At 37.4% G+C, this 26269-nt stretch overlaps 1 protein-coding gene across 1 annotated transcript in view; it reads left to right on the forward strand.

Annotated features, from left to right (window-relative positions):
- The window catches only part of HTR2C (5-hydroxytryptamine receptor 2C), a 114069-nt gene extending 100163 nt beyond the window's left edge, over nt 1–13906 (forward strand). Inside the window, exon 4 of the mRNA XM_068533486.1 lies at nt 13083–13906. Within this exon, the coding sequence (XP_068389587.1) occupies nt 13083–13906 (824 nt within the window). The remainder of the gene's footprint in view (nt 1–13082) is intronic.
- The last annotated feature ends 12363 nt before the right edge of the window (nt 13907–26269 follow it).

Below are 26269 nucleotides of genomic sequence, written 5' to 3' on the forward strand. Positions count from 1 at the left end.
TTCTACTCTGATATTTATGCTTTCTTTCCTTCTACTAACTTGGGGTTTTGTTCTATTTCTAGTTCATTTAGTGTAAGGTTTGGTTGTATATTTGAGATTTTCTGGTTTCCTGAGGCAGGCTTGTATCACTATAAACTTCCCTTCTAGAACTGCTTTTGCTGCATCACATAAATTTTGGATCATTGTGCTTTCATTTTCATTTGTCTCCAGGTATTTTTTGATCTCCTCTTTGATTTCTTCAGAGACCTATTGGTTACTTAGCAGCATATTGTTTAGCCTCCATGTGTTTATGATTTTTGCAGTTTTTATCTTGCAGTTGATTTATGATCTCATAGTGTTGCAATGTGATGTTTAATATGATTTCAATCTTCTTCAATTTACTAAGATTTGTTTTGTAGCTTAGCATGGGATCTACCCTGGAGAATGTTCCATGTGCACTTGAAAAGAATGTGTATTCTGCTGCTTTGGATGGAATGTTCTATATAAATCTATTAGGTCCATCCAGTATAATGTATCATTTAAGGCCAGTGTTTCCTTATTGATTTTTGGTCTGGATGATCTGTCCATTGATGTAAGTGGAGTGTTAAAATCCCCTACTATTATTGTGTTCCTGTCAATTCCTCCCTTTATCTGTTAATATTCACTTTACACATTTAGGTGCTCCTATGTCAGGTTCATATATATTTACAATTGTTATATCTTCTTTTGGATTGATCCCTTGATCCTTATGTAATGTCCTTCTTTGTCTCTTGTAACAGTTTTCATTTTAAAGTTTATTTTTTTGTGGTATAAGTATTTCTGTGCTGGCTTTCTTTTCATTTCTATTTGCCTGGAATAACTTCTTCCATCCCCTCAGTTTCATTCTCTTGTCTTTAGATCTCAAGTGAGTCTCTTGTAGGCAGCATAGTGATGGGGTTTATTTTTCTATCTGTTCAGCCACTCTATGTCTTTTGATTGGAACATTAATTCATTTACATTTAAGTAATTATTGATAGGTATGTACTTATTGCCATTTTGTTCATTGTTTTGGGGTTGTTTTGTAGTTCTATTTTATTCATTTATACTTCTTTTGTTCTCTTCCCTTTTGATTCGATAACTATCTTTAGTGTTATGTTTGGACTTCTTTCTCTTTTTGTGTGTATTTCTATTATAGATTTTGTTTGTGGTTACAATGAGCTTTATATATATCTATATAAATATATGATTATTTTAAGTTGCTATCTCTTAAGTTCAAATGCATTTTAACAAACCTGAATTTTTATGCCCCTCCCCACTTTTAATGTTTTGGACATCATATTTTACAAATTTTTTGTTTTGTGTATCCCTTAACTACTTACTGTGGATATAGATGATTTTACTACTTTTGTCTTTTAAGCTTCTTACTAATTTCATAAGTGATTGATCTACTACCTTTACTATATATTTGTCTTTAGCAATGAGATTTTCTCCTTTTGTAATTTTCATTTTTCTGGTTGTGGAGTTGTGGTCTTTCTTTTCCAATTAGAGTAGTACCTTTAATATTTCTTCTGAAACTGATTTCATCGTTCTGAATTCTTTTAGCTTTTGCTCGTCTGCAAAATTCTTGATCTCTCCTTTAATTCTGAATGACAGCCCTGTTAGGTAGAGTATTCTTGGTAGTAGGTTTTTTCCTTTCATCACTTTTAATGTATCATGCCACTCTTTTTGACCTGCAGAGTTTCTGCTGAAAAGTCAACTGATAGCCTCATGGGAGTTCCCTTGTACATAACTTGTTGCTTTTCCTTTGGTGCTTTTAAGATTCTCTTTTTATCTTTAATTTTTGCCATTTTAATTATGATGTGTCTTGGCCTGTTCCTCTTTGAGTTTATCCTGTTTGGGACTCTCTGTGATTCCTGGACCTGGATGTCTGTTTCCTTTCCCAGGTTAGAGAAGTTTTCAGCTATTATGACTTCAAATAAGTTCCCTGCACCTTTTTCTCTCTCTTCTCTTTCTGGGATCCCTATAATGCAAGTGTTCATAGGCTTGATGTTGTCCCAGAGGTCTCTTAAACTGTCCTGATATTTAAAAAAAAATTTTTTTCTGTTCAGCCTGAGTGATTTCCACTGCTCTGCTTTCCAGTTCCCTGATCTGTTCCTTTGTATCATCTAATCTACTGTTGATTCCTTCTGGTTTATTTTTTATTTCGGTTATTGTATTATTCAGCTTTGCTTGGTTCTTATTTATATTTTCTAACTCTTTGTTTAAAAACTTCTAACGTCTCACTGTGTTTATCCATTCTTCTCCTGAGTTATTTGAGCACCTTCATGATCATTACCTTGAACTCTTTATCAGATAGATTGTTTATCTCCATTTAGTTCTTCTGGGGCTTTATCTTGTTCCTCCTTTAGGCACATATTTCTCTGCTGCCTCATTTTGCCTAATTTGCTGTTTTTATTTCTATGTTTCTAGTAGGTGGGTTACATTTCCTGACCTTGGAGAAGTGGCCTTATGTAGGAGACTTCCTATGCCTTTCAGCAGTGCACTCCCCTCTGGTCACCAGAGCTACATGCTCTAGTGGTGTCATCTATGTGAGCTGCATGGGCCTTTCTTTTGTGGTGGGCTGACTACTATAGGCATGCTTGTAGGTAAGGCTGGCCCCCAGTCTGGTTGGTTGCTGGGCCCTGCCTAGTGTGAAGATTGCTGGCTGCTGGTGGGCAGGGCTGTGTCCCGTCATGTCTGGTGGCACAGTCCAGGGGTTCCTGAGGCTAATGCTGGCCTGCTGGTGGGCAGGGCCGGGTCCTGTGCCCTCTGGTGCTAAAATTGGCACTTGCCAGCGCCAGTGTCCTCATGGTAGAATGAGCTCCCCAAAATGGCTGCTGCTAGCATGTATGTCCCCAGGGTGGATCCCAGTTTTCTCCTGCCTCTCCAGAAGGCTAAGATAGCAAGTGGTTATGACCCAGGCTCCTTTCAAATTACTGCTTCTGTCCTGGGTCTCAGAGCTTGTGAGGCTTTGTGTGTGCCAAGAGTGGAGTCTCTTTTTCCTACAGCCCTCAACTTCCCCAAAAGTAAGCCCCACTGGCCTTCAAAGCCAAACATTCTGGGGGCTTGTCTTCTTGGTGCAAGCCCCCTGGGCGGGGAGCCCAGCGTGGGGCTTGGACCACTCATTCCTTGGGAAGAACCCTTGCAATTGTAATATCCTCTCATTTGTGGGTTACCTACCCAGGGGGATGGGTCTTGACTATATTGTGTCTCTACCCCTCCAACCTGTCTCATTTTGGTTCTTTCTTTATATCTTTAGTTGTAAAAGATCTTTACTACTAGTCTTCAGGTTGTCCTCATTGATGGTTGTTCTGTAAATAGTTGTAATTTTGATGTTCCTATGAGAGGAGGTGAACTCAGGGTCTTTCTACTTCACCATCTTGGCCACTCCCTCCCTGCATCTTTATTTTAACTAACTTATAACTGAAATTTGGGATTTACTACAATTACAAATGTAAGCAATAAACCAAAATAGTAATTTGCAATATCTGTAACAGTATCACCAATAGGCATTACAAATACTTGAAAATCATATTCAGTTGTGGCAGATGTCTTGCCATATGATAGATGCTCATCACTATTTCAAATTTCAGGAGCTGTTAGGCCCATTACTAGATTTTGTTATTTAATGTGCTAATTAAAACCTGCATATATTACTGTTCCTAAATTTTATCTTTAATATTTTGATAGCAGAATGTCAAAATAATTTATTTCCTTTGCAATCTCCTGTATGTTATTTTATACATTCAAAACATTATTCTAAGAAGAGATCCTTAGGTACAAAAAGGGTTGGAACCCTTTCCCTAGATTTTTGTATGACTCTTCTTTTCACCAAAGTTCTCCCTAAAAGATCATGACCTTGAAGTTTCCCTTTATAAGAAAGATCCTGTTTCCAACCCACACCTGTCTCCTGAGTTTTAAACAACTATATTCACAGAGAATTCCATATTGATACTCACAAACATCTCTAGCTTTACACAATCCAAAGTGAGTCCATTACTTTCACTGCCAAAATCCTTCTCCTTCATCTATGTTCTTGTGCTTAATGGCATCCCCATCTACCTAATGACACAAAACAGAAATTTTCATTTACTTATTAACTCTTGCCTCTCCCTCACATGCCACATCCTATCAATCACCATATCCTATCAATGGAACTTCTAAATAGCTCCAAAAATCTGTCTATTCTCCCAATCCCCTCTACTCTTCCCTTAATTTAGACTTTCTTCTTTCCCTTGTATAATAATCTTTTTTTTTTTAACCTGTTACAAGAGAATTGAGGCCACCCTCTACCCAAGTCTTGACTTTCTTCCTGGAACCCATGAGTCTATTTTTTCTCAAGTTCTCAGGGTCTGGCTCCATTACTCAATGTCTTTTTCTCTGCATCTTCAAACTCCCTCTCCTGAATATTTTTCCAATAGCATGTAAGGGTGTTCAACTGTCTGATTTTATCTTTAAGAAAGCTGACTATCCACACTCATCTATCTGCATTTACTCTCCTTATTTCTCACTGCTTTGTGGAATCAACAGATATACATTTAAATCACTTTGTGCATCCAGTTAACAACTCTGTTCTTTTGCCATTTAACACTTTCTTCTCATCTCTCTTCTACCGTTTTGTATAGGGCCCAATAATTTCTGCCACCCATTCATACTACTATGTCTTCTAATAGAAAGGAACAACCAGTCTTTAGTCCTAGTGTAATTTTTCCAACTGTTTCCAACTTTGCCTCCTCAGGGACCTTTACCTATCATCTTAACCTTTCTTTTCTGTATCTTTGAGCTCTTCCACTCTACTGGCTTTCACCTTTAATGCATAAGCATATTATTGTACCTTAAATATAATCTTAGTTTCCTCAATCTTCATTAGCTTGTGAGCAATGTAGGGGAGGAAAAATAATTTTCCCTCTACCCTTCTGAGTTTCTGGCTTAGACTCCTATAATAAAACACAGTTTAACAAGAGAAAACAAACAAGTTTATTAACATGTATATTTTATGTATACATGGGAGATACCCAGAAAAACTAAGTAACTCCCCCAAATGGTGCAAGCCATCACCTTAAATACCATCTTCAGCTAAAGACAAATAAAGATGTGGGGTGGGGGAAACCAGTTATAAGAGGTGACCAGGAAAACCTAGGTAAACAAGGGTTAGGTTTGTTATGCAGAATTAAGTGGGCTTCTTCTCCATTGATAAGATTCTCTTATGATTTAGTCATCCTTCTCTTCCAGGTACAGAGAGGAAAATGTTTACTAATGGAGATTTCCTTTGTAAATGCAAATTTCTCTTAGGCTGTTTTCAGAGCTTCTCTTGTGTCTGTCATTTCTCAAAATAATCAACTCAAAATAATCCTTATGCCAAAGACGCACATTTTGGGGTGGCATATTCTGCTACCCATCAGTAGTAATGTTGCCATATTTCAATGTTACCTCAAATTTCACTTCCTCATGCACTCAGCCATATTATAGTTGGACCTCCCTAGGATCTCCCTCACTGTTAAAAAATAAAATTCAACTGAGTAAATTGGAAGATCTAATTGGTTTTACTCAATGATTCATGAATTGGGTAGCATCCCATCTAGTGAATAGATAAGCACTTCAAGGGACTGGACAAAATGGAAGGTTTTTACAGGCAGAAGGAGAGTGGGGCAAGGAAGTTATTAGCAAAAGAAAAGAATTATTTCAGGTTAGGTCATCTTCGTTTGAGGGGAAAGGTAATGGAAGGGGTCTTATTATGCAGATTACATCATTAGTGCTGACCAGGAAATTTCAGATTGCTTAAAAGTCACATTATTGGGAGAAGTTGAGACTGCTATTAAGCCTTGGGTCACTGTCATGGAGGCAGATGACTCCATTTGATGCTTGCTATTTCTTTTTAACACCCAGCTGTCCACAAACTCTTACCCAAGTTTATCTTACAAACCCTGGGCACTCCTTTTGTCACCTCATGAACTGTCTTCTCATGCTTTCCTGCTTACGAAGAATCTTCTTCTTTTAGTTCCACTTCCCTCAAAGTCATTTAAGGTCTTTTCCTTACTCGATATCCTTCATTCATGCATGCCTAGGTTCCTACTCTTCCCAAAGCTAAAAACTCCTTGAGTTCAAAGTTGACTCTCAACCTGATTCTGACTTCTTTAAAATTCCCACTGCATCAACACAATACTGATTTATCTGCCAAAGTATGCAAAATGTTTCTCCAACTCTCAGTCACACTTTGTCACCTGAGAACTAAGGCAGCACTGCTTGTGTTTGTTTTGTCTTCTATGTTCTTCTCTGAAAATAGTTCCTTCATCTTCTGCTGTCAATTCCCGTTGTCAAGGGACTCACTTATTACTCCGTGAGGCAAGGGACCACTCCCATCAGCCTGACATTGTGTCATCCTCCTAGGTGTCCTTGAAAAAATTCCCCTCCATGAAAAACTCATGAAAATAGATACCTAGGAGATAGCCCTGCAGTTCAGTAAAAAATTCCCTTAATCTATGTTTTCAATTTGATGTTGGTCAATCTGCTCCAGGAAATGTACTTTATAATCTCTCTTTCCTCTATCTAATTACCATTTATTATTCATCTCTTGGCAATCTGTTTCCTGTCTTCACTACTCCACTATAATTGTTCTCTCTATAATCACCAGTGACCTCCTCATTTTCAAAGACAGAGGAAATGTTTCAAATTCTAGACCCTTCTGTGACATTGGATGCTGTTGAGGATGCCTTGTTCAGAACACTCCCTCTTTTTGCCTGTTATGACATAATTTTTCGTTCACAGTGAACTATTACCATGCTGCTGATAGCCATTTTGCAAATTTTGCTACTGGTAATTTTGATCTTACCAGAAGATGTCAAAAGAAGTTTATCAGACCAGGCTCACACATATGCTGACAATGTAACACTATGTAATGACTACTGTCTGGCCAACACTGATTGTAAGATACTATCAATTGTAAGATGCATCACACATTAGAAGATGTTAAAATCTAAAAGAAATGTACATCTAAGAATCATTGGCATATGGTATTATTATCTGATTGAAGAGAATTGATCTGTGTTGCTTGAATTCAAGGCTTCAAGAAATAATGTGAACATCTTTATACATTCTCTGAACTTACTTGCCTTATCTGAAGTAAAATAACTGCACCAAGTTATTTTATGGCTTTTATGAGGCTAGAATAAAATAATGCATATAAAGTATATACTGCAGATACAGTACCAAAGTTAGTAAGCACTCAATAAATGATAGTTAGTAGTCGTGGTAGTCATAGTAACACATATTTTCAATAAAAACTTGAACTATAACTATTACTGAATTCAGTGTTCCTAAAATGTTAAGACTCCACATGTTTATTGAAAGTATTTTTTTCTCTCTGAGTTTAAGTAACCTTAATGAATACTAATCACTTTTACAGGGTTTTCTGAGAACTAAATGAGATAATGCATGCAAAATAGTTGACTGTTTATTGGTTGAAGTAGTACCTGATATTTTCAGCCGAATGTGGATTATAACTTATCTTTGTTGTTTCTAAAATTCTAAAGATGATATAGATTTATCGAAGTTAATTTCAGAAAGACTTAGTAATTCTAGTTAATAATTCCTTCTTTTTATGTTTTTTGTCTGGATTAAATAATATATGAAAGTATATAATAATTATAAAACACATGACTCAGTGTGTGACAAATAAAAAGCACTCAGTAAAAAGTAGTTATTATTATTGCAATTGTTGTTATTTATACCTGGTATTTTCTTTCTTTTTTTTTTTAATGTTTTTATTGGAGTATAATTGCTTTACAATGGTGTGTTAGTTTCTGCTTTATAACAAAGTGAATCAGTTATACATATATCCCCATATCTCTTCCCTCTTGCGTCTCCCTCCCTCCCACCCTCCCTATCCCACCCTTCTAGCTGGTCACAAAGCACCAAGCTGATCTCCCTGTGGTATGCAACTGCTTCCCACTAGCTAACTATTTTACTTTTGGTAGTGTATATATGTCCATATATACACTACCACTCTCTCACTTTGTCCCAGCTTACCCTTCCCCCTCCCAGTGTCCTCAAGTCCATTCTCTAGTAGGTCTGCGTCTTTATTCCTGTCTTGCCCCTAGGTTCTTCATGACCTTTTTTTTTTTTTTTTTTAGATTCCATATATATGTGTTAGCATACGGTACTTGTTTTTCTCTTTCTGACTTAGTTGACTCTGTATGACAGACTCTAGGTCCATCCACCTCACTACAAATAACTCAATTTCATTTCTTTTTATAGCTGAGTAATATTCCATTGTATATATGTGCCACATCTTCTTTATCCTTTTGAATTATGGTTTTCTCAGGGTATATGCCCAGTAGTGGGATTGCTGGGTCGTATGGTAGTTCTATTTTTAGTTTTTAAAGGAACCTCCATACTGTTCTCCATAGTGGCTGTATCAATTTACATTCCCACCAACAGTGTATGAGGGCTCCCTTTTCTCCACATCCTCTCCAGCATTTACTGTTTGTAGATTTTTTGATGATGGCCATTCTGACCGGTGTGAGATGATATCGCATTATAGTTTTGATTTGCATTTCTCTAATGATTAGTGATGTTGAGCATTCTTTCATGTGTTTGTTCGCAATCTGTATATCTTCTTTGGAGTTCATTTTCACTTTTTCTCCTTGGACAAATCAAAGGTTTAAAAATATCAAATACTGCTCCATTATACTTGCTAAATTAATTTAACTTTTCTGAAGTTAACTTCACCAAATAACATGCGCCTTTCATAATTTTTACGACAATGAGTGAGATGATGCATGTAAAATATTTAGTTGCTATTATTGATGTTGTTTATGTTTACCCTGACATAACATCACCTGAATTTCTACTAGCTGACAAATTTAAAATACTGAGAAAGACTTTATAAATTTGCTGAATTTAACTCTCCAGGGCTTATGTAACTTCATCCATTAATATAGAACAGCAGCTCTCAAACTCTTTGGTGTCAGGACCTATTTATACTTTTCAAAATAATTGAAGACCTCAAAGAGCTTTTGTTTGTGTGGATTATATCTATTGATATTTATTATAATATAAATTAAAACTGAGAAATGTTTAACATTTATGAATCATTTCATTTTAAATAACAGTAATGAATCCATCTAATGTTAACATAAATATTTTTTATAAAAATAGACTATATTTCCCAAAAATAATTGAGAGAAGGCCGACATTGTTTTACAGTTTTAAAATCTCTTTAATATTTAGTTTTGGGGAAATATAGTTGGATACTCATTTATGTATCTGCTTTCAACCTGTTTTACGTTATTTGGGTTGAAGTTTATAAAGAAAATGCAGTTTTAAAGATAAATAGCTGGAAAAGGGAAACATAGCAAACTCTCTAAAAGAGTATCAGAGGCCCCCCAGGGTCCTTGAACCACACTTTGAAAACTGCTGACATATACTTTTAATTTTTTTTTAAGTATTGATTAAGATAATCTGTACAATAGATACTGTTATTAATGCTGCTTTAGTTGCTATTATTTATATATCATTTCCAGATACTGACAAAAGAACTTGAGTTTCTTGTTTTGTTGACTGCATTCAGAGTTTCTAAAACAACAAAAACAAATAAAACTAGTGATGATATAGATTTGGTAAAATGGTTAAGCTCCTTCACCAAATAATATCTGTATTTTAGGAGTTTTAACTAAATTGAGATAATACATTTTATATCTTTAACGTCAGTAATATGCATGGCTCAATGCCTGGCATACAAGATAGACTCAATAAAAGGCAGCTTTAGAATCACTCTTTGTTCAATGTACATAAAATTATACAAATAGACGCCAGGGATAAAATTGGCCTCACATACCCAATAACACCTTTAGCTCATCTGGGATCACTCTGCTACCCTCTCTTGTTGTCTCTCAACAGGCTTACTTTTAGGCCCAAGAATCCTTTAGGAAAGTGAATAAATCTTTTAACAGAAACAAGCTAATACCAGTTCAGAGCTGGGCTCTGAGTAATGCTGACTTCCACTGATCTTCTGATCAGAGTGTGAGGCCTTCCCTAGAAACTTCAGATATCTAGAAATACCTAAAATATTGTGCAGCATTTCCTTGGGAATTGAATCTCCACTCCAGCACTTGTTTCCTGAGTGTAGATATGTCTACCCTTGTCAGGATTCCTCCAGAATGAATGCAAACTCCCCAGATCAAGTTTCTAGCCTCAGGCTCTGGTTCCCACATTGCTGGAGGGCAGGGGAGGGGGGCAGTTTGGAAGGGGAGCCATTCCACTATACCCCTCCTCTGGTCTTGCTATAAGATCCTGAGAAAGTATAACATAGCTTTCTACCAACATTTTGTCAGAAAATCGCCTTCTTCTCTATATTTATATGAAAATGTTGAGCGTTTCCACTCAAGAGGCCAAGACTTTTGCTCTAGAAGTAATCACTTCCAAAGTTAGCAGTGGTAGTAAATCTTAGAGACTTTTATGATCTGAGATCTAACAGCCATTTCTTTCTCTGTTTCAGAAAGGACTTCTATGTCTTCTTTTAATTTCTTCAATTTTTTAAATATTAAACTTTTGTTACAGACACTTTCAAAGATTGTAAAGTTAGATAGAATTATATAATAAAGACCCATGTACTCATTACCCAGCTCCAAGATTTATCAGTTTATGGACTGCCTTCTTTCATTCATACATCCATCCACTTCTCCTTCCCATATTATTTTGAAATAAACCTCAGAATCATAATACTTTATCCTTAAATACTTCAGTATCTATATCTAAAAATATAAGATTTTTTCTACATAACCACAATATCAACATCACTTTTAAAAATTAATGAACAAAAATTATTTAATATCATCAAAAGGCCAAACATTGTTCAAACTCTCCACCTGTGTCATAAAATTTATTTGCATCAAGATCCCAAGAATGTCCACATATTATAATTGCTTGATAGGTCTTTTAAGTCTCTCTTAATCTTAGGTTCTCTCTCTAATTTTTTCTCTTATAAATGATTTGTGTTTAAGTAACCCGTCCCTCTTTTCTTAATCTCATATTAGGTTCCTTAACTCCAGAAAACTTCCTGCAGCCTAATCCTCACTAAAACATTTCATGAAGGATAAGCCAATACTGACTTTTTTCAGGCAAGCTGGATCTACACTCTTTCTAGATATTCCCTCATATTTATAACTTTTGGAATAAAGATCCTAACAGTACAAACTGACCACATTCTTACCTGTCATTTTATAACTCTTAAGAAATGTAATCTGCGTGGTTCATCAAACTAGGTGAATATTACCTTCTGATACTTGCCATTCTTCCCATCCAGAGTTCAAAGGTCTTTTCACCGGATCCTGCACTGTATTACCTGAGGACACTTTCTGTTTGCAGTGTCTCCTAGTTTTCACAGCTGTTTTTACTTTCTTGAATGGCATGCCCAGGTTCAGGGCTGCAGGCATGTACCAATACCCCAAGAAGTCTTTTCACATCTTTCACTGGTTCTCATACCATCACTTGGCCTCTTTCTCTAGAAAAAACAAACAAACAAACAAAAAAACGGTCATTTAAGAAATTCAGGGTCTGAGTTAAAAGGCTTAAAGATCACTTTCCAAAGACTCTTTCTTCCTCATGTCTTCCTAGAAATTAATTACCAATCAACATCCTCAGCGAGCTCTTAGCAAAGAAACATTTACCATTTATTTCCTTCTTGATCATCCAGCCAAACACTCTATACCTACCAAAGTGTGTTAAGACAACCTGTAGGGGAGTTCCCTGGTGGCCTAGCGGTTGGGATTCTGGGTTCAATCCCTGGTCGGGAAAGTGAGATCCCACAAGCCACGCTGTGCGGCAAAAAAAAAGAAAGACAATCTATAGGGACTTTCAGTTTCAGATTTGTCACTGTTCCCTGTGTGTTCCTAAAGCCAGCAATGTTCTTTGAGAGTGCGCTTCTATCACCTCTCACAGTTCATAGTGCAGATATCCACCAGCTCAGGATTCCTCATAATAATCTCTGATAGAATTCTAAAAATGCAATCTGAATTTTCCCAGGCTTCAAGTTCCTGTGGACACAAGAAAGAATACATTAACATTAAAATTTGAATTTCACTTGCAAGTTATCCCTACTTATTGATGTAGGACCTCTTCGAGATCTACCATAATGATTTCTAAAAATTTCTAGGTTTCTTACTTATGCTCAGGCATAAGATCACCTTCTGCTCCCACCTCCTTGTTGATATTTTCTGCCTGTGAGCTTCTTTATTAATGGAAGTGCTTACCAATTTACTACCTCTCAGTATTCTTAAAAAACAAAAGAGTTCAAAACTCCACACAGAAATGGGAGGACTGTATCTTTCCCAACTCAGCATTTCTATCTGTCTCTTGACCCTGCTTAAGCACAGAGTCTCAGGAAAATGCTTACTAAAAAGACAGTCCTTTCAGTTTCTGCATAGATTATGTCCACATTGTGGTCAGATCTAATTCCTGTTTGGGGGCCATACTATCCTCTCCATCTCCAGTAACTCCAGAGCTCCTAGGCCCTGTCTCCCAAGGACACACACACAGAAGTTCCTCTTCTTGACCACTTTCCTCAGGAAAAGATGTCCTCAGCTAAAAGCTCAGCCAACCCTGATATGCTATAATTACTCTTGTAGGTGGCATACACATCATTTTTATTGCATTTGGAAGATGCTTAAAAATGAACAGTTGAATTTATTGACGTCACTGAGTATAGATGCAAAGTTATTCACTCATTCAACAAATATTTATTGAGTGCCTTCTATGAGCCAGGACAGTTCTAGGAATTGGAGATAAAACAAAAAAGACACGAACCACTCTTATGCACAGCCATACCTATAATTATCTCAATAATGATAATTCCACATCATCTACGGGAAATTTGGCGAGAAGGCATTCCTAACTTGAAAAAGGCTGTCATTTTCTGATATCATACTGCTACTCTTTCATGTGACTACCCATTTATGCTGTGAATAGCCTTCAACAGATAGATCTAAATTTTCTTCAGTGAAATGCAATTAAATGCATCTCACTGTACAAATCTGTGCGACCCTTCAGTATGTTGTAACAATGTCCTACCTTCTTTTCTGTTCTTGTAGGTGTATCAGTTCCTATCCCAGTGATTGGACTGAGGGATGAAGACAAGGTGTTCATCAACAACACCACCTGCGTGCTGAATGACCCAAATTTCGTTCTTATTGGGTCCTTCGTAGCTTTCTTCATACCGCTGACGATCATGGTGATTACATACTGTCTAACTATCCACGTCCTTCGTCGACAAGCTCTGATGTTACTGCACGGCCACACGGAGGAACCGCCCGGAATAAGCCTGGATTTCCTGAAGTGCTGCAAGAGGAATACTGATGAAGAGAACTCTGCAAACCCTAACCAAGATTTGAACCCACGCCGAAGGAAGAAGAAGGAAAGACGGCCAAGGGGCACCATGCAAGCTATCAACAATGAACGGAAAGCCTCGAAAGTCCTTGGCATTGTTTTCTTTGTGTTTCTGATCATGTGGTGCCCGTTTTTTATTACTAATATCCTGTCGGTTCTTTGTGGGAAGGCTTGTAATCAAAAGCTAATGGAAAAACTTCTGAATGTGTTTGTTTGGATTGGCTACGTTTGTTCAGGAATTAATCCTCTGGTGTACACTCTTTTCAACAAAGTTTACCGAAGGGCTTTCTCCAACTATTTGCGCTGCAATTATAAGGCAGATAAAAAGCCTCCGATCAGACAAATCCCCAGAGTTGCTGCCACTGCTTTGTCTGGGAGGGAGCTTAATGTTAACATTTACCGGCACACCAATGAACCAGTGATTAAGAAAGCTGATGACCAGGAGGCCGGTATAGAGATGCAAATCGAGAATTTGGAGCTACCAGTTAATCCCTCCAATGTGGTTAGTGAAAGGATTAGTAGCGTGTGAGAAAGAGTGGTGCAGTCTTTTCCTACAGTAAAGCTACAAATGTAGGAAATTGTTCTATAATTCTTCTGTCGGTCATACCTAATGTAAATATTGCTGTCTGAAAAAGTTGTTTTTATATATAGCTTTGCAATCCTGTACTTTACAATCATGCTTACAATAGTGAGATTTAGGGTTCTATATTTACTGTTTATAGTAGATTGAGAATAACTTACTTTGATTGTTTGATGCAAACATGTTGATTTTTTTCCCCCTTCCTTCCTTCCTCCCCCCTTCCCTCCCTCTCTTTCTTTCTTTCTTTCTTTCCCTCTTCTTTCTCTCTCTCTCTTTTTCTTTTTCACATAAGGAAGTGTTGATCTTCATCTCAGGTGGCATTTGCAGGAGACCAGAATGATGCACAGGACAGTGGTTACATTTCAACCATGCCAAAATTGAACAAATTCAGTGAAATCTTTTTTCCTGGTTAACAGTAAATATACACTTTAAATTCTTGCTCAGCTCATCTACACACATAAACACAGTAAGATAGGTTCTGCCTTCTGATAATCTATCATAACTATTAGTGAGTCAAAGGCAGAACTTAGCCTTGTTGTCACGCATAGGGGAAATTTTGACATTGTCAGAATGTTCTGTTGATATTTTACTGCAATGTCTGTCACCAAACACAGTGGTATTTTAACATAGCAGCTGGTTAACCAGGACTACAGAAGTGGAAGGATGATACGAGATATATACACCAATAATAGCTTTTCACTTCTTACAGACAATGTTCAAATTCTGATTATAATGACAAGCAAACTGGAATTAGTGTCTTCATTCTGGTCCTTGGTAAATACCTAATTCCATGACTAAACTGGGAAACAAAATCCCAGAGTTATTTCCCAATCCAGGATTCATCATCAATTGGGTTTTGATCTCAGGATCCTGGAAATTTGTGTGCTACACACAAAATGAAATTAGCATTTTGAGCCCTATTAAATTAGTATATTAATTATGGTACCTCTATCTATAGGACCTAATTTAGCAGTCCATTTTTGAGTAAAACTTGTGTTGGAAGCGTAGATGATCAAAAGCTTGGAAGTTTTGCTTGATTAAGGACTACAGAACTGGGCCCTTAGAATGTGAAAAAAAAGTAATTAAAATGAAGCTTTTACTGAACTTCGGGAAAAACAGAGTTTCCATTTGGATTTTAAACAAAATGTATCTCATTTACAGATCCTTCCAAACTCTCTAGTGCAGGCAAAGGCTGCAGCTAATTTGTAAAAGTGGCAAGCTCTTCATTGTACTGCAATTATGTACCAGAAGTTTAAATCTTTGTTAAAATATAGTGTTGTGTTACAATAAGTGTTGGCCACTGTTTCATTCTTGGGCCTGCTGCTCTCTAAGAGTTCAGTACCATTTTACTAGTTTGTTAACCGTGAAAGGTTTTCAAACATTGCTAAAGTCAGACCATTAAGTCTATGCTGTGTGCAGAGTGTACAAGGGTTTCCAGTAACTGTATTTCCATGTGTGTCCATGTCACACAACTGTGGATCAATTTCTGAAGAGTTCATAATGCTATTTCTTATGCCTGACAGTTACTTACACACCTTAGAGTATCTTGAAATTGGTGAAGGCAGAATCTGAATTTCTAAAACCCTTGGTGTGTGTCCTCAACACACAGCATAGATAAATCCAACAGTCTGCCACAAGGGCGGTGGGAGAGCCAACGGACGTATTTGAGGAAACTCATACAGTCCCTACGTGATTTGCAACACTGCCAAATGCCGGTCAATTGCTTGAGCATGCCCAATTATGACATGAAAGTAAAGTCTACCTGCCTGTTGGCTCCGTTGAACTGCATATTAAAACAGTTATATGAAATTGAATGAGATCTAATTCTTACTGAAATGAAAATGTCTGAAGAAACACACCATGCACTGAGCATGAGTTCTGCACATACAGATGGTGTCCTGCATGTATGCCGTGTATGATGCATAAATCCATCAATTTGTATTAATGTAAGGCAGAGTAGGCGATATAAGGAGGACTGAGGCAAATCCTTCAGCAGTCTTTAAAAAGACCAGGCAATCAGATCTGAAGTATTGTGAATATTAGAGAAAATTGGAAACATCTGATTTCTTTCCTGAACTATCAGGGCAAGCTCATAGCACACGTTTTACAAAGAAATAAAATATAAACCACAGATTTTCAAAAGCACTAGCAATAAGTTGAATGATAATAGCTTACAGCACATTTGTTAATAATTCTTATGCCATCAAGTAGTAGTACTTAATAGTACCCAACACAGTAATTATTCTCAAATTGTGTGCTATTCATAAGTTCTGTGCAGTTCGGTATGAAACAAGTATACTCATTTGGATATAAAGCTTACAGTTCAATGTTAAACCTACAACTTTTATAAATGTTTTAAAGTCCATGTGATAAGTGTAAACGTGGTGAATTTACTGTCAAACAGATCATTTTGATGTCCTATTATATATGTATATCTGTTTTAGACACGTGCAACAGACTGCCTTATATTATTTCCTGTAAGTCTTCTTTCATCAAGTGGTACTTTTTGTGAGTGGTTGCAAAGTGTTGTCTTATTCCTGGTTCCTGTATGTTATCCATTCCAGGTTTTTGTGATACTTCTTATTAATTTATTAAATTTATTAAATGTTGCCTAATATGTCACGTGTCTGTTTTTCCCCCTGCATCTTTTGAGGGAAAAATACACCACTTCATTTCTTGGAAAATTAAATTGTAACCTGTTAAATAAGTTCATAAAGACAAATACAACCAGAAAATATTACTCTTCTCTATGTACTCAAAGACTATGACACCTGAGGAAAGACAAGAGGTGTAAACAACAAGCTCAATATTAATAACAACATCACTGATGCCTGGTAAGCAGAATAACTGCACTCTCAAATTATCCTACTTTCCTTAACCTGAGCAGGGGCCTGGGGTGGCTCATATGCTCTCCTTGCTATAGGTATCATTGCTATCTTATTCCCATCAAACTCTAAGCTCCCCAAGAACAGAGAGGACCATGTTTATCTTATTGATGGTTTTATCCCCAGTTGATAGCGGCCACTCTATGTTCAACAGACATATACTGAGCGTCAGTATTTGTGGGCATTGTATTATCTGTTCCTGTTGCCAAAAGGAGCCTTACAACTCCCCACTATTCAGTCATGTGGTGTGACTTGATCACCTTAACTGACCCCTATCCCAAATGGCTTTGGATACCTGTGCAATCATCAGGGTCACCATACTAAGCTGCTCTGTTCCTCCATACCTGGAGCCATGGGTGACAAAATACACTGGCCTTTTCTTTCAACATTTGTACCTTCCTGACGCTGAGTGAGCCCACTGGCATGAGTTCAGTTCCCTGAGAAGAAAGCAGGAATACCTCATTCCTTTGCAACCATGACTAGGTTGAGTCCTAGGAATGGGTCAAAGGATAAAGGTTGAACTGCCACTTTGAAACAGCATCACTGCTGCCCATGGCTAGAAATATCTTGTACCACTGAAGCTAGGGACTACTCTTCCCCAACAGCTAGGCAATAGAGAGAGCCTGAAATTTCTGATGGCACAGACCTGGAGTTGTTACTACCAATGAAAGGGAAGGAGGGGCAGAGGAAGACTGGAGTGCCACATCCCATTGTACTGGAAGGTCTTCGTGGTCTGAGGAAAGAAAGATGCTTCTTGCCATCAGGCAGCAGTACATTTCTGCTTACAGCAGAAACACACAGTTTCCACACAGTTAATCAGCTCCCCCTTAAGTCAATGCAATTTCCATGGTTGAGGCCCATTTCTCCTTGTATATTCCCCTAGACATATATTAACATATCACCCAGAAAGCTGAATATATTAGAAAGAGGTATTTTTATAGGCAATGCCAACAGGAATAGGTGACAGCATAGTGGCTCTCAAATATTATGTGACCCATAGCACACTTTTAAACATAAATAGCCCTAAGATGGGTCCTCTGGGATATAAATTCTGAGATGGAAATAAGTGTGCAGGATGTTTATTAGGAAGTGATCTTGGGACCCATCTGCATGGGGAAAGGGAAGAAAGGATGACTGGGCAGAGGGAAAAGCTGGGCTGTGATGTAGTTACAATAAGGACTTATTCCCCCTGCATCTTTGGTAGGGAAAATATACCACTTCACCTCATTTTCTTTGAAAGTTAAATTGAATTCTATAAAATAAGTTCACCAAGACATACTTAACCAAAAAGTATCACCTTTCCTGACTAATTCTGCATGTACTCAAAGAATATAACACCAGGGGAAAGACAATTGAGAGGTGTGGACAACAAAAACAATATCACACTTAGATGACTCTCATGGGAAGCTTCAGAGTTGTCCCAAGTTGAAGCAGGGGGTCAATCCTCTATACCACCACTGTCCCCAAGAGAGATGTATAACTTTATGCCAGGTCATTCTCTTCAACAGAGGCAACTCCCCAAGAGGGCTTATACCTGAAAGTTGTCAAGTCCACAATCTCCCATCACCTGGGGAATAAACCCTTCAGCCCTGAAGGTAGGATCTGGTCAGGGTAGCATAGCATCTATAACAAATAGTACATTTATTGAGTAGAAAAGATTCACCACCTAATTCAAAAAGATTCACCACCTAGTTCAGCACCTATACAAATAACATGAAAGAACCTGGCTGCCTGTCACTTAAGCCAAAATCAAGGCAAATGGAGGTGAAAAGAAATATATGTTTTTATATGAGATTTCTTTTCATGCTAAAGGTGTTCTCGGTCAACAGCTTACTAGGATTCTTAGATTTCTGAACCCATCTGGATAGCTCAGGCTAAGCTGCAGTAAAAAACAATCCCAAAGTCTCCGTGGCTTAACAAAACAAACACTCATTTTGCGCTCACACTCTATGTCCAACGTGGGTTGCCAGGAAACCTCTTCTCATCATAGTTACTCTGGGAAAAAGTGGTGATAAAGGCTTCATCCTTCACACTTGCTTCCATGTAGCAGAGGGACAGAAATTTAGTGAACCTATTTCTTAAACCAAAGCTAACTCTACCGTTTACTTTCCATTTAATCCTAACTCTATCCATACCCTCACGTCTTACCTATAACATTATTTCTGTTCTTAACTTTATCCTTAAAGCTATCTCTATGTGTGTCCTGTCCTGCTCTTAACTTTATAATTAAAAATCTCCACTTTGCTATAATGGAAACTGAGGTCAGCGAGGTAAAGGGTCTTCCCCTAAATCACACTGCTGGAAAGAGCAGAGGCTGAACTATCTGGTTTCTAAGCCTGTGTTGTTCCCAATATACCATATGACTCCTCTTTACTGTCCCATAGGCAAAACTGGCTTCCCCAGGGCAGAAAGCACAACCCATATTAAAGTGCATCTTTCCAAGTATTACCACTTCAAAATGGGGTAAAGAAGTAGATGAGTGCAAGTGAGGAATAGCCTTTTTAAAATTCATTCACTCCTGCCATTAAAATTAATAAGGATGGCCATGTATAGTCCACTGTGAATCCCTATTATGAGAGAGTTTTACCCTGAATAGGTTGGAAAAGGGGACAAGGATTGAACAAACAACGACTAACATGAGATTCATAGTGACAAAGACAACTCTCTCAGAAGTGACTTGCTTATGCTTAAGATGAAAGGGATGCTTGAAACACAATAAAATAATTTTGATGATGAAGATAATGTTGCCAATGACATTCTAACATGAAAGAAAATACAATTACTATTTCAACAGGGGATTCATTCTAAGACTAGTGTCTTAGTCCATTCAGGCTGCTATAACAAAATACCACACACTTGGTGGCCTGTAAACAATAGAAATTTATTTCTCACAGTTCTGGACACTGGGAATTCCAAGATCATGGTGTCAGCATGGTTATATTCTCGTGAAGGCCCTCTCCTAGTTTGCAGACTGCCTGTGTCCCGCCATGTCTTCACATGGTGGAAGGGGTGAGGGAGCTTTCTGAAGCCTCTTTTATAAGGGCATGAATCCCATTCATGAGGGCCCCACCCTCATGCCTAAGCATCTTCCAAAGACCCACCTCCAAATACCATCATGTTGAGCATTAGAACTTCAACATATGAATGGGGAGGGGGGACACAAATATTTAGGCCATAGCAATTAGTTTAATTTTACTAGGCAAAAAGGCTAAAACTTTATTTCAATGTTTAATTCAGAAATTACCCATATGCTTTTTATGGAAAAATCTAGCTTAGCTCTTCCCAGCTGAAGTAATCTTTCTGTGTAAGACAGTCTAACAGAGACAGTCAACAAAAAGGCTCAAAGGGAAAATAAAACAGGAGAGACATTCAATTCCAAAACCTACTAGGGTATGTTTTTAACAGAACTGGCAATAACTTACATGAAAGCTGCTCCTGGATGCTAATATAATTTAATATCCCCACTGCATGATTCTAAGGAGAATTTTGCAGGCCTTTGAGCATCAAGGGTATGGGTTCTCAGTAAACCACTGAAGTGTGGAGCTACTCTAGTTTCAAGTGTCTCCGGACCCCATCATTAAGTACTTTTCCTCTACTGTTCACTCCTTTCCTCTTTCGTATCTGTATAATTCTTTTCAGTTTTACAAATATTTTATTTTTTAACAATAAATACAATTAATATTACAAGAAGCAATACATGATAAGATTTTATTTGCATTATTTTTTAACACAGTTCTATTGAGGTACAATCTACAAGTCTGGGACTGGTAGTAGGAGTAGAGATTTACTGCAAATAGGCATGAAGGAAGTTTTGGGGGTGATGGAAATGTCCTAAAATTTGATTGTGGGGATGGTAGCACAATTCTATCAATCTACTAAAAATTATTGAATTATACACTAAGTGTCTGTATTCTTTTGAATGGATGCTCTGTGAAAAATGCATTCAAGCAGGTAATGAATTCAAAGATACCACCACAGTTAGTTTGGCAACCTCTGGACAAACCATAGCCCACATTACCACTGGAGCTTCATGACAGCCTGGATCTCTTACCTAGGTGGAAACTAAGGACTTTGGTGATTCTATTGGTTTCTTCAGAACACTTTGACCTTTTACACTGCTGCTGTGCTATAGCTTACTGGGCCTTTAGAATAATCTAAACCACCCAGATGCCTCCTGATCCTGATGCCCCAATTCAGATGGTACCTCAGGAATATGTCGTCTTTAAAAATTAGAGTGTGGGAATTCCCTGGCGGTCCAGTGGTCAAGACTCTGCGCTTCCAATGCAGGGGGCGTGGGTTCCATCCCTGGTTGGGGAACTAAGATCCCACATGCCCCGTGACGTGGCCAAATTAAAAAATAAAAAAATTAGAGTGGGAGCCAAGTGCCCTGAAAGTACCTTTACTAAAAGCAGCTGAGAAGCACATACATTAACCTATACACCTTCTCAGTCACTCCTCCTGGTCTTCTGAAATGATACCATAGACCAGAGGCTGTTTCAAAGAGATAGTGTCTTAAGGGAAAGATACTGGTCCTTTATTTTATTGTAGGAACCACCCTTCGGTTCAATTTTGGAAACTCTTGGTTCATTTCTCTGTTACGAGTCAATCAATAGATCTTCTGCCCTCCAAATGTACACTACTTTCCCTTAAGTGATTAAAGAAGAATAGAAAATAGCATATTACATATTACTTACTACTTCAAGTCACTGTAAAGCCAGTAAGTAAACACATAATCCTTTACTTTGTTAGTGGTCGGCAGTTTAGAGAAAGCTAATAACGCAATGAAACTAGTAGCAACAAAACCAGAGAGAAGTTTAACAGAGAGAACCAGTGAAAGAAAGGGCCAAAAGGGCCTTGTTAACAGTATACTCACTGCTGGAGGTCTAGAAAGCTGTGCACACATGCTAGGCTGCACCCACTCAGGAGGGACTAGAGCGGACATTTTAGACATGGGACAGATCTGAAAGCCTTCCCCAAGCCACACACAGATTTATCTGCAAAGGATGGAAGTTTTACTGCCTCACAGGAATCAAGAACCAATTATGACAAATCACTAGCAGAACACTAAGCAGTGCTAACTTTAAGGATGACTTCTAGGAAGCCAGACTTTAAAAATAAACACAAGGAGGGGCTTCCCCTGGTGGCACAGTGGTTAAGAATCCGCCTGCCAATGCAGGAGACACAGGTTCAAGCCCTGGTCCAGGAAAATCCCACATGCCACGGAGCAACTGAGCCCATGCACCACAACTACTGAGCTTGGGCTCTAGAGCCCATGAGCCACAACTACGGAGCCCACGCACCACAACTACTGAAGCCTGCGCACCTAGAGCCCGTGCTCCATAACAAGAGAAGCCACTGCAATGAGAAGCCCACACACCGCAACGAAGAGTAGCCCCAGCTCGCCACAACTAGAGAAAGCCCGCACACAGCGACAAGCGACGAAGGCCCAACGCAGCCAAAAATAAATAAATAAATAATAAATTTATATATATAAAAATAAAATAAACTCAAGGAGAAAAATAGAGTTGCACCATCAGAGACCTGCACTGTGTGGGAAATAGATTTTGCAGAATTAGTCTAGACAGGTCATTGAGAAACAAACAAAAATAAAAAACCAAGCCCTAGTGGGTAATCAGAATCCAGACTTGCTACAGTATATGATCTAAAGTATCTAGTTATCCATTTAAAAAATTAGACAAGCAAAGAGACAAAATAGTGTGACACATGTTCAGGAAAAGCGGCAGGCGATAGAATTTGATTCTGATGCGGTCCAGGAGTTAAACTCAGCAGAAAAAGACTTCAAAGCTGCTATTAAACCATAAATAAGAAAGAATGACAACAACATCTCACTAAAGAGAGAATATCAATAAAGAGGTAGAAATTATCAATAAGAACCAAATAGAAATTCTATAGTTGTAAAAAGTACAGTAATTGAAATGAAACTTTGCTAAGGGCAGTTTGTCAGGTCCTCAAAAGATTAAACATAGAATTACCATATGATCCAACAATTCTACCCATAGGTACATACTCAAGAGAATTGAAAACATATGTCTACACAAAAACTTGTACATAGCAACATTATTCATAATAGCCAAAAGGTGGAAACAACCCAGATGTCCATCAACTGATGAATGAATAAATTGTGGTAGATTCAGAAAATGGAATATTATTTGGCTATTTAAAAAATGTAGTTCTGATAGCTGCTACAAATGAATAAAGCTTGCAGACATTATGTGGAGTGAAAGAAGTCAGTATTTTCATTTCACATATTTCATAAATATGATTATGTTTATATGAAATGTCCAGAATATTGACAATTCACCTACAGAATGTGTATTAATGATTGTCTAGGGCTAAGGATAGGAACATGGATTAACTGTAAATGGGCAGCAGAGATCTTATTGGGTCAAATGAAACATTCTAAAATTAAGTTGTACACTTAAAACAGGTGAATGAGGAAATTCCCTGGAGGTCCAGTGGTTAGGACTCAGCTTTTTCACTGCCAGAGCCCCAGTTTGATCCCTGCTCGGGGAGCTAAGATCCTGCAAGCTGCGCAGTGCAGCCAAAAAAGAAAAACAAAAAAAAAAAACAGGTGAATAATGAATTTTATGGTATATAATGAAAATTCAAAATAACTGTTTATATATATATTTATGGTACATATATACATACATACATATACATATATACACGTGTGTGTGTGTTGTTGTGAGCCTATAAAACTTGTGATTCAGCCATGTCAAAGAAATCAGAGACAAAGAAATAATATAGTTAGTTTCTTACATTATTATCATCTTTCTCAATGTTGATTAACAGTATTTCATAAAATGAGTTTGGAAGCTTTCTTCCTGATCCATACCTCTAAAATAGTTTGAATTTGAGTAAAAAAGTTTGATCTTTTCTTGAAGCTTAGAAAGACTCCACCTGTAAAACCTGGGTCCTGGGGCTACAAAATCTTGCCCTGGGGATTTTCTTTGGGGTTAGAGGGAAATCTCATTGACAACTTTCTCAATTTCTTCCATGCTAATTTATCTCTTCTTATTCTCTATCTCTTCTCCAAGGAATTTTGATTTCAAATCACTAATTTCATCTTACTTTCAAATATATTTTCAGAGATATGATAAAGTATTATCTAATTCTTTTAGGTTTTTATCAGTGATTATGTCCACATTCTTAGTTCTAATTAAGTGCATTTATGCTTTCTAAATAACTTTCTTGATTATTTTAGGCAACTTGCTACTTCCATATTTGACGAATTGTACTTCTTTGATATATTACATTTCACCAGCTCTTTTTCAGTATTTACATGAATTGGTTTAATTTCCTAGTAGTCATTTTAATTTTATTAAAAAGACCTTTGGAATTTATATTTCCTTACCAACACGAGTGTAAAAATATTTATTCCCTTCTCACATGTAACATGAGATATGGATAATGGTTTTAGACCCTCATTTGTATTTTCCTTCTACCTAGTTTTTGTTAATAATCTCAGCAACTGGTATTCACATTACTGATTTATTTTGTACATTATTTAGATTCTATATTGAAGAGTTTTTGCCGTTAATATTGATTTCATAACCTTTATACATCATCCATTAATTTCAAAGCTTACTGGTTTCAGTGACCAATGCCATGGCTCTGATAACTTGTCTCTATTTCTTAAACTCTTGACTTATTTCCATTTTCAGTTTTCTAAAACTATTTAAACAATATTTTTCCAGGAAGAGTAATTATTAGTATACTTTCTGAGTTTTTGCAAATCTGAGACTATCTCTTTATTACCCTTGCACATAAATGATAGCTTAGTTGGGCATAGAATTCGTAGGTAAAAATATTCTCCCCTCAAACCTACATATCTGCTACCCAAATTTTCTGACAGGTTATTTTCTTAATGCTTGTAGAATTTTACTTCATTCTTAAAATTCAATATTGTATACATGTAGATCTCTTTTCCTTAATTTTTTCTAGCACTTGGTAGGTTTTTTGAGTTTGAAAAGACTTTATATAGCTATAGGGAAATTTTTTCTATTATTTCTTATTGTTTGTTCTGAGCCATGTACTCTGTTTTATGCTTCTAGGATCCTATGATATACATTTTAGATGTTTTTTTATCATTTTTTTCATGTCTCATCCTTTTATTCATGATAGCCATTTATACATCCCTTTTTTCCAAGTGCTAGCATAATTTCTTAAACTGAATTTTTTTTTTTTTTTTTTTTTGGTCTTTGTTGGGTCTTCATTGCTGCACGCAGGCTTTCTCTAGTTGTGGTGAGTGGGGGCTACTTTTCGTTGCAGTGCATGGGCTTCTCATTGCGGTGGGTTCTCTTGTTGTGGAGCATGGGCTCTAGGCGCGTGGGCTTCAGTAGTTGCAGGATGCAGGCCCTAGAGCATGCAGGCCTCAGTAGTTGCAGCTCGCGGGCTCTAGAGCCCAGGCTCAGTAGTTGTGGCACACGGGCTTAGTTGCTCCACGGCATGTGGGATCTTCCCAGACCAGGGATCAAACCCATGTCCCCTGCATTGGCAGGCAGATTCTTAACCACTGCGCCACCAAGGAAGTCCCTTAAACTGAACTTTGATTTACTGATTTCATGTTCTGAAATACCCAACATTTTATTAACTGAGCATATATTTTAATTTTTTTATCTGAATATAATTATTTCTGATCTCAAATTCTTTCCTTTTTATGGATGCAATATCCTCTTGAGCACTTTAACTGTGGTACTATCTTGGTTAGAATTGTTATTGTTTTTAGGGAATTCCCTGGCAGTCCAATGGTTAGGACTCTGCACTTCCACTGCAGGGGGCACGGGTTCAATCCGTGGTCAGGGAACTAAGATCCTGCATGCTATGTGGCCAAAAAAAATTAAAAATTGTTATTGTTTTTGTTAGTGCACTAGTTACAAAGTTGCATATGTTTTGAATCACCTGCTTCAACCTTATTTTCCAATAAACCTTGTTATTTTTAGTGAAAGATTGCATGATATGAGATTTATTTTTCTAGAATGCATGTAACATATTATAACAAAATGTATATTCTGTAATTTATTTTAACTGGTTTATCTGGGTTAGCCCTAAATTACCTGGGACATCACCCCGGGCCACGGAGTTGCATGACTCTGGCAGTGTAAGTGTATAGCACCTCGCAAAATCTGCCCAGCCATATATGATGGCCATGGCACTACACTTCTTTAATCGTCATGCTTGTTCTCATTAGGAATCCACTGTAACTAAGGATCTCATTTTAGTTATTATGCATTCCCTTTGTTGAGTATCTTGTCAAAATCTGGACTGCCTCCTTCTCTATGTTCCCCTCCATCTAATTCATTGACTATTTATAAATTGAATGAGATAAAAATCTCAAAACACCAAGAAACAGAGAAATATCAAACTGTTTTTATACAACTCCCTTATTTTTTTGCCTAATATA

Source organism: Eschrichtius robustus, chromosome X (assembly GCF_028021215.1).
Source record: "Eschrichtius robustus isolate mEscRob2 chromosome X, mEscRob2.pri, whole genome shotgun sequence".
Lineage (NCBI taxonomy): Eukaryota > Metazoa > Chordata > Mammalia > Artiodactyla > Eschrichtiidae > Eschrichtius > Eschrichtius robustus.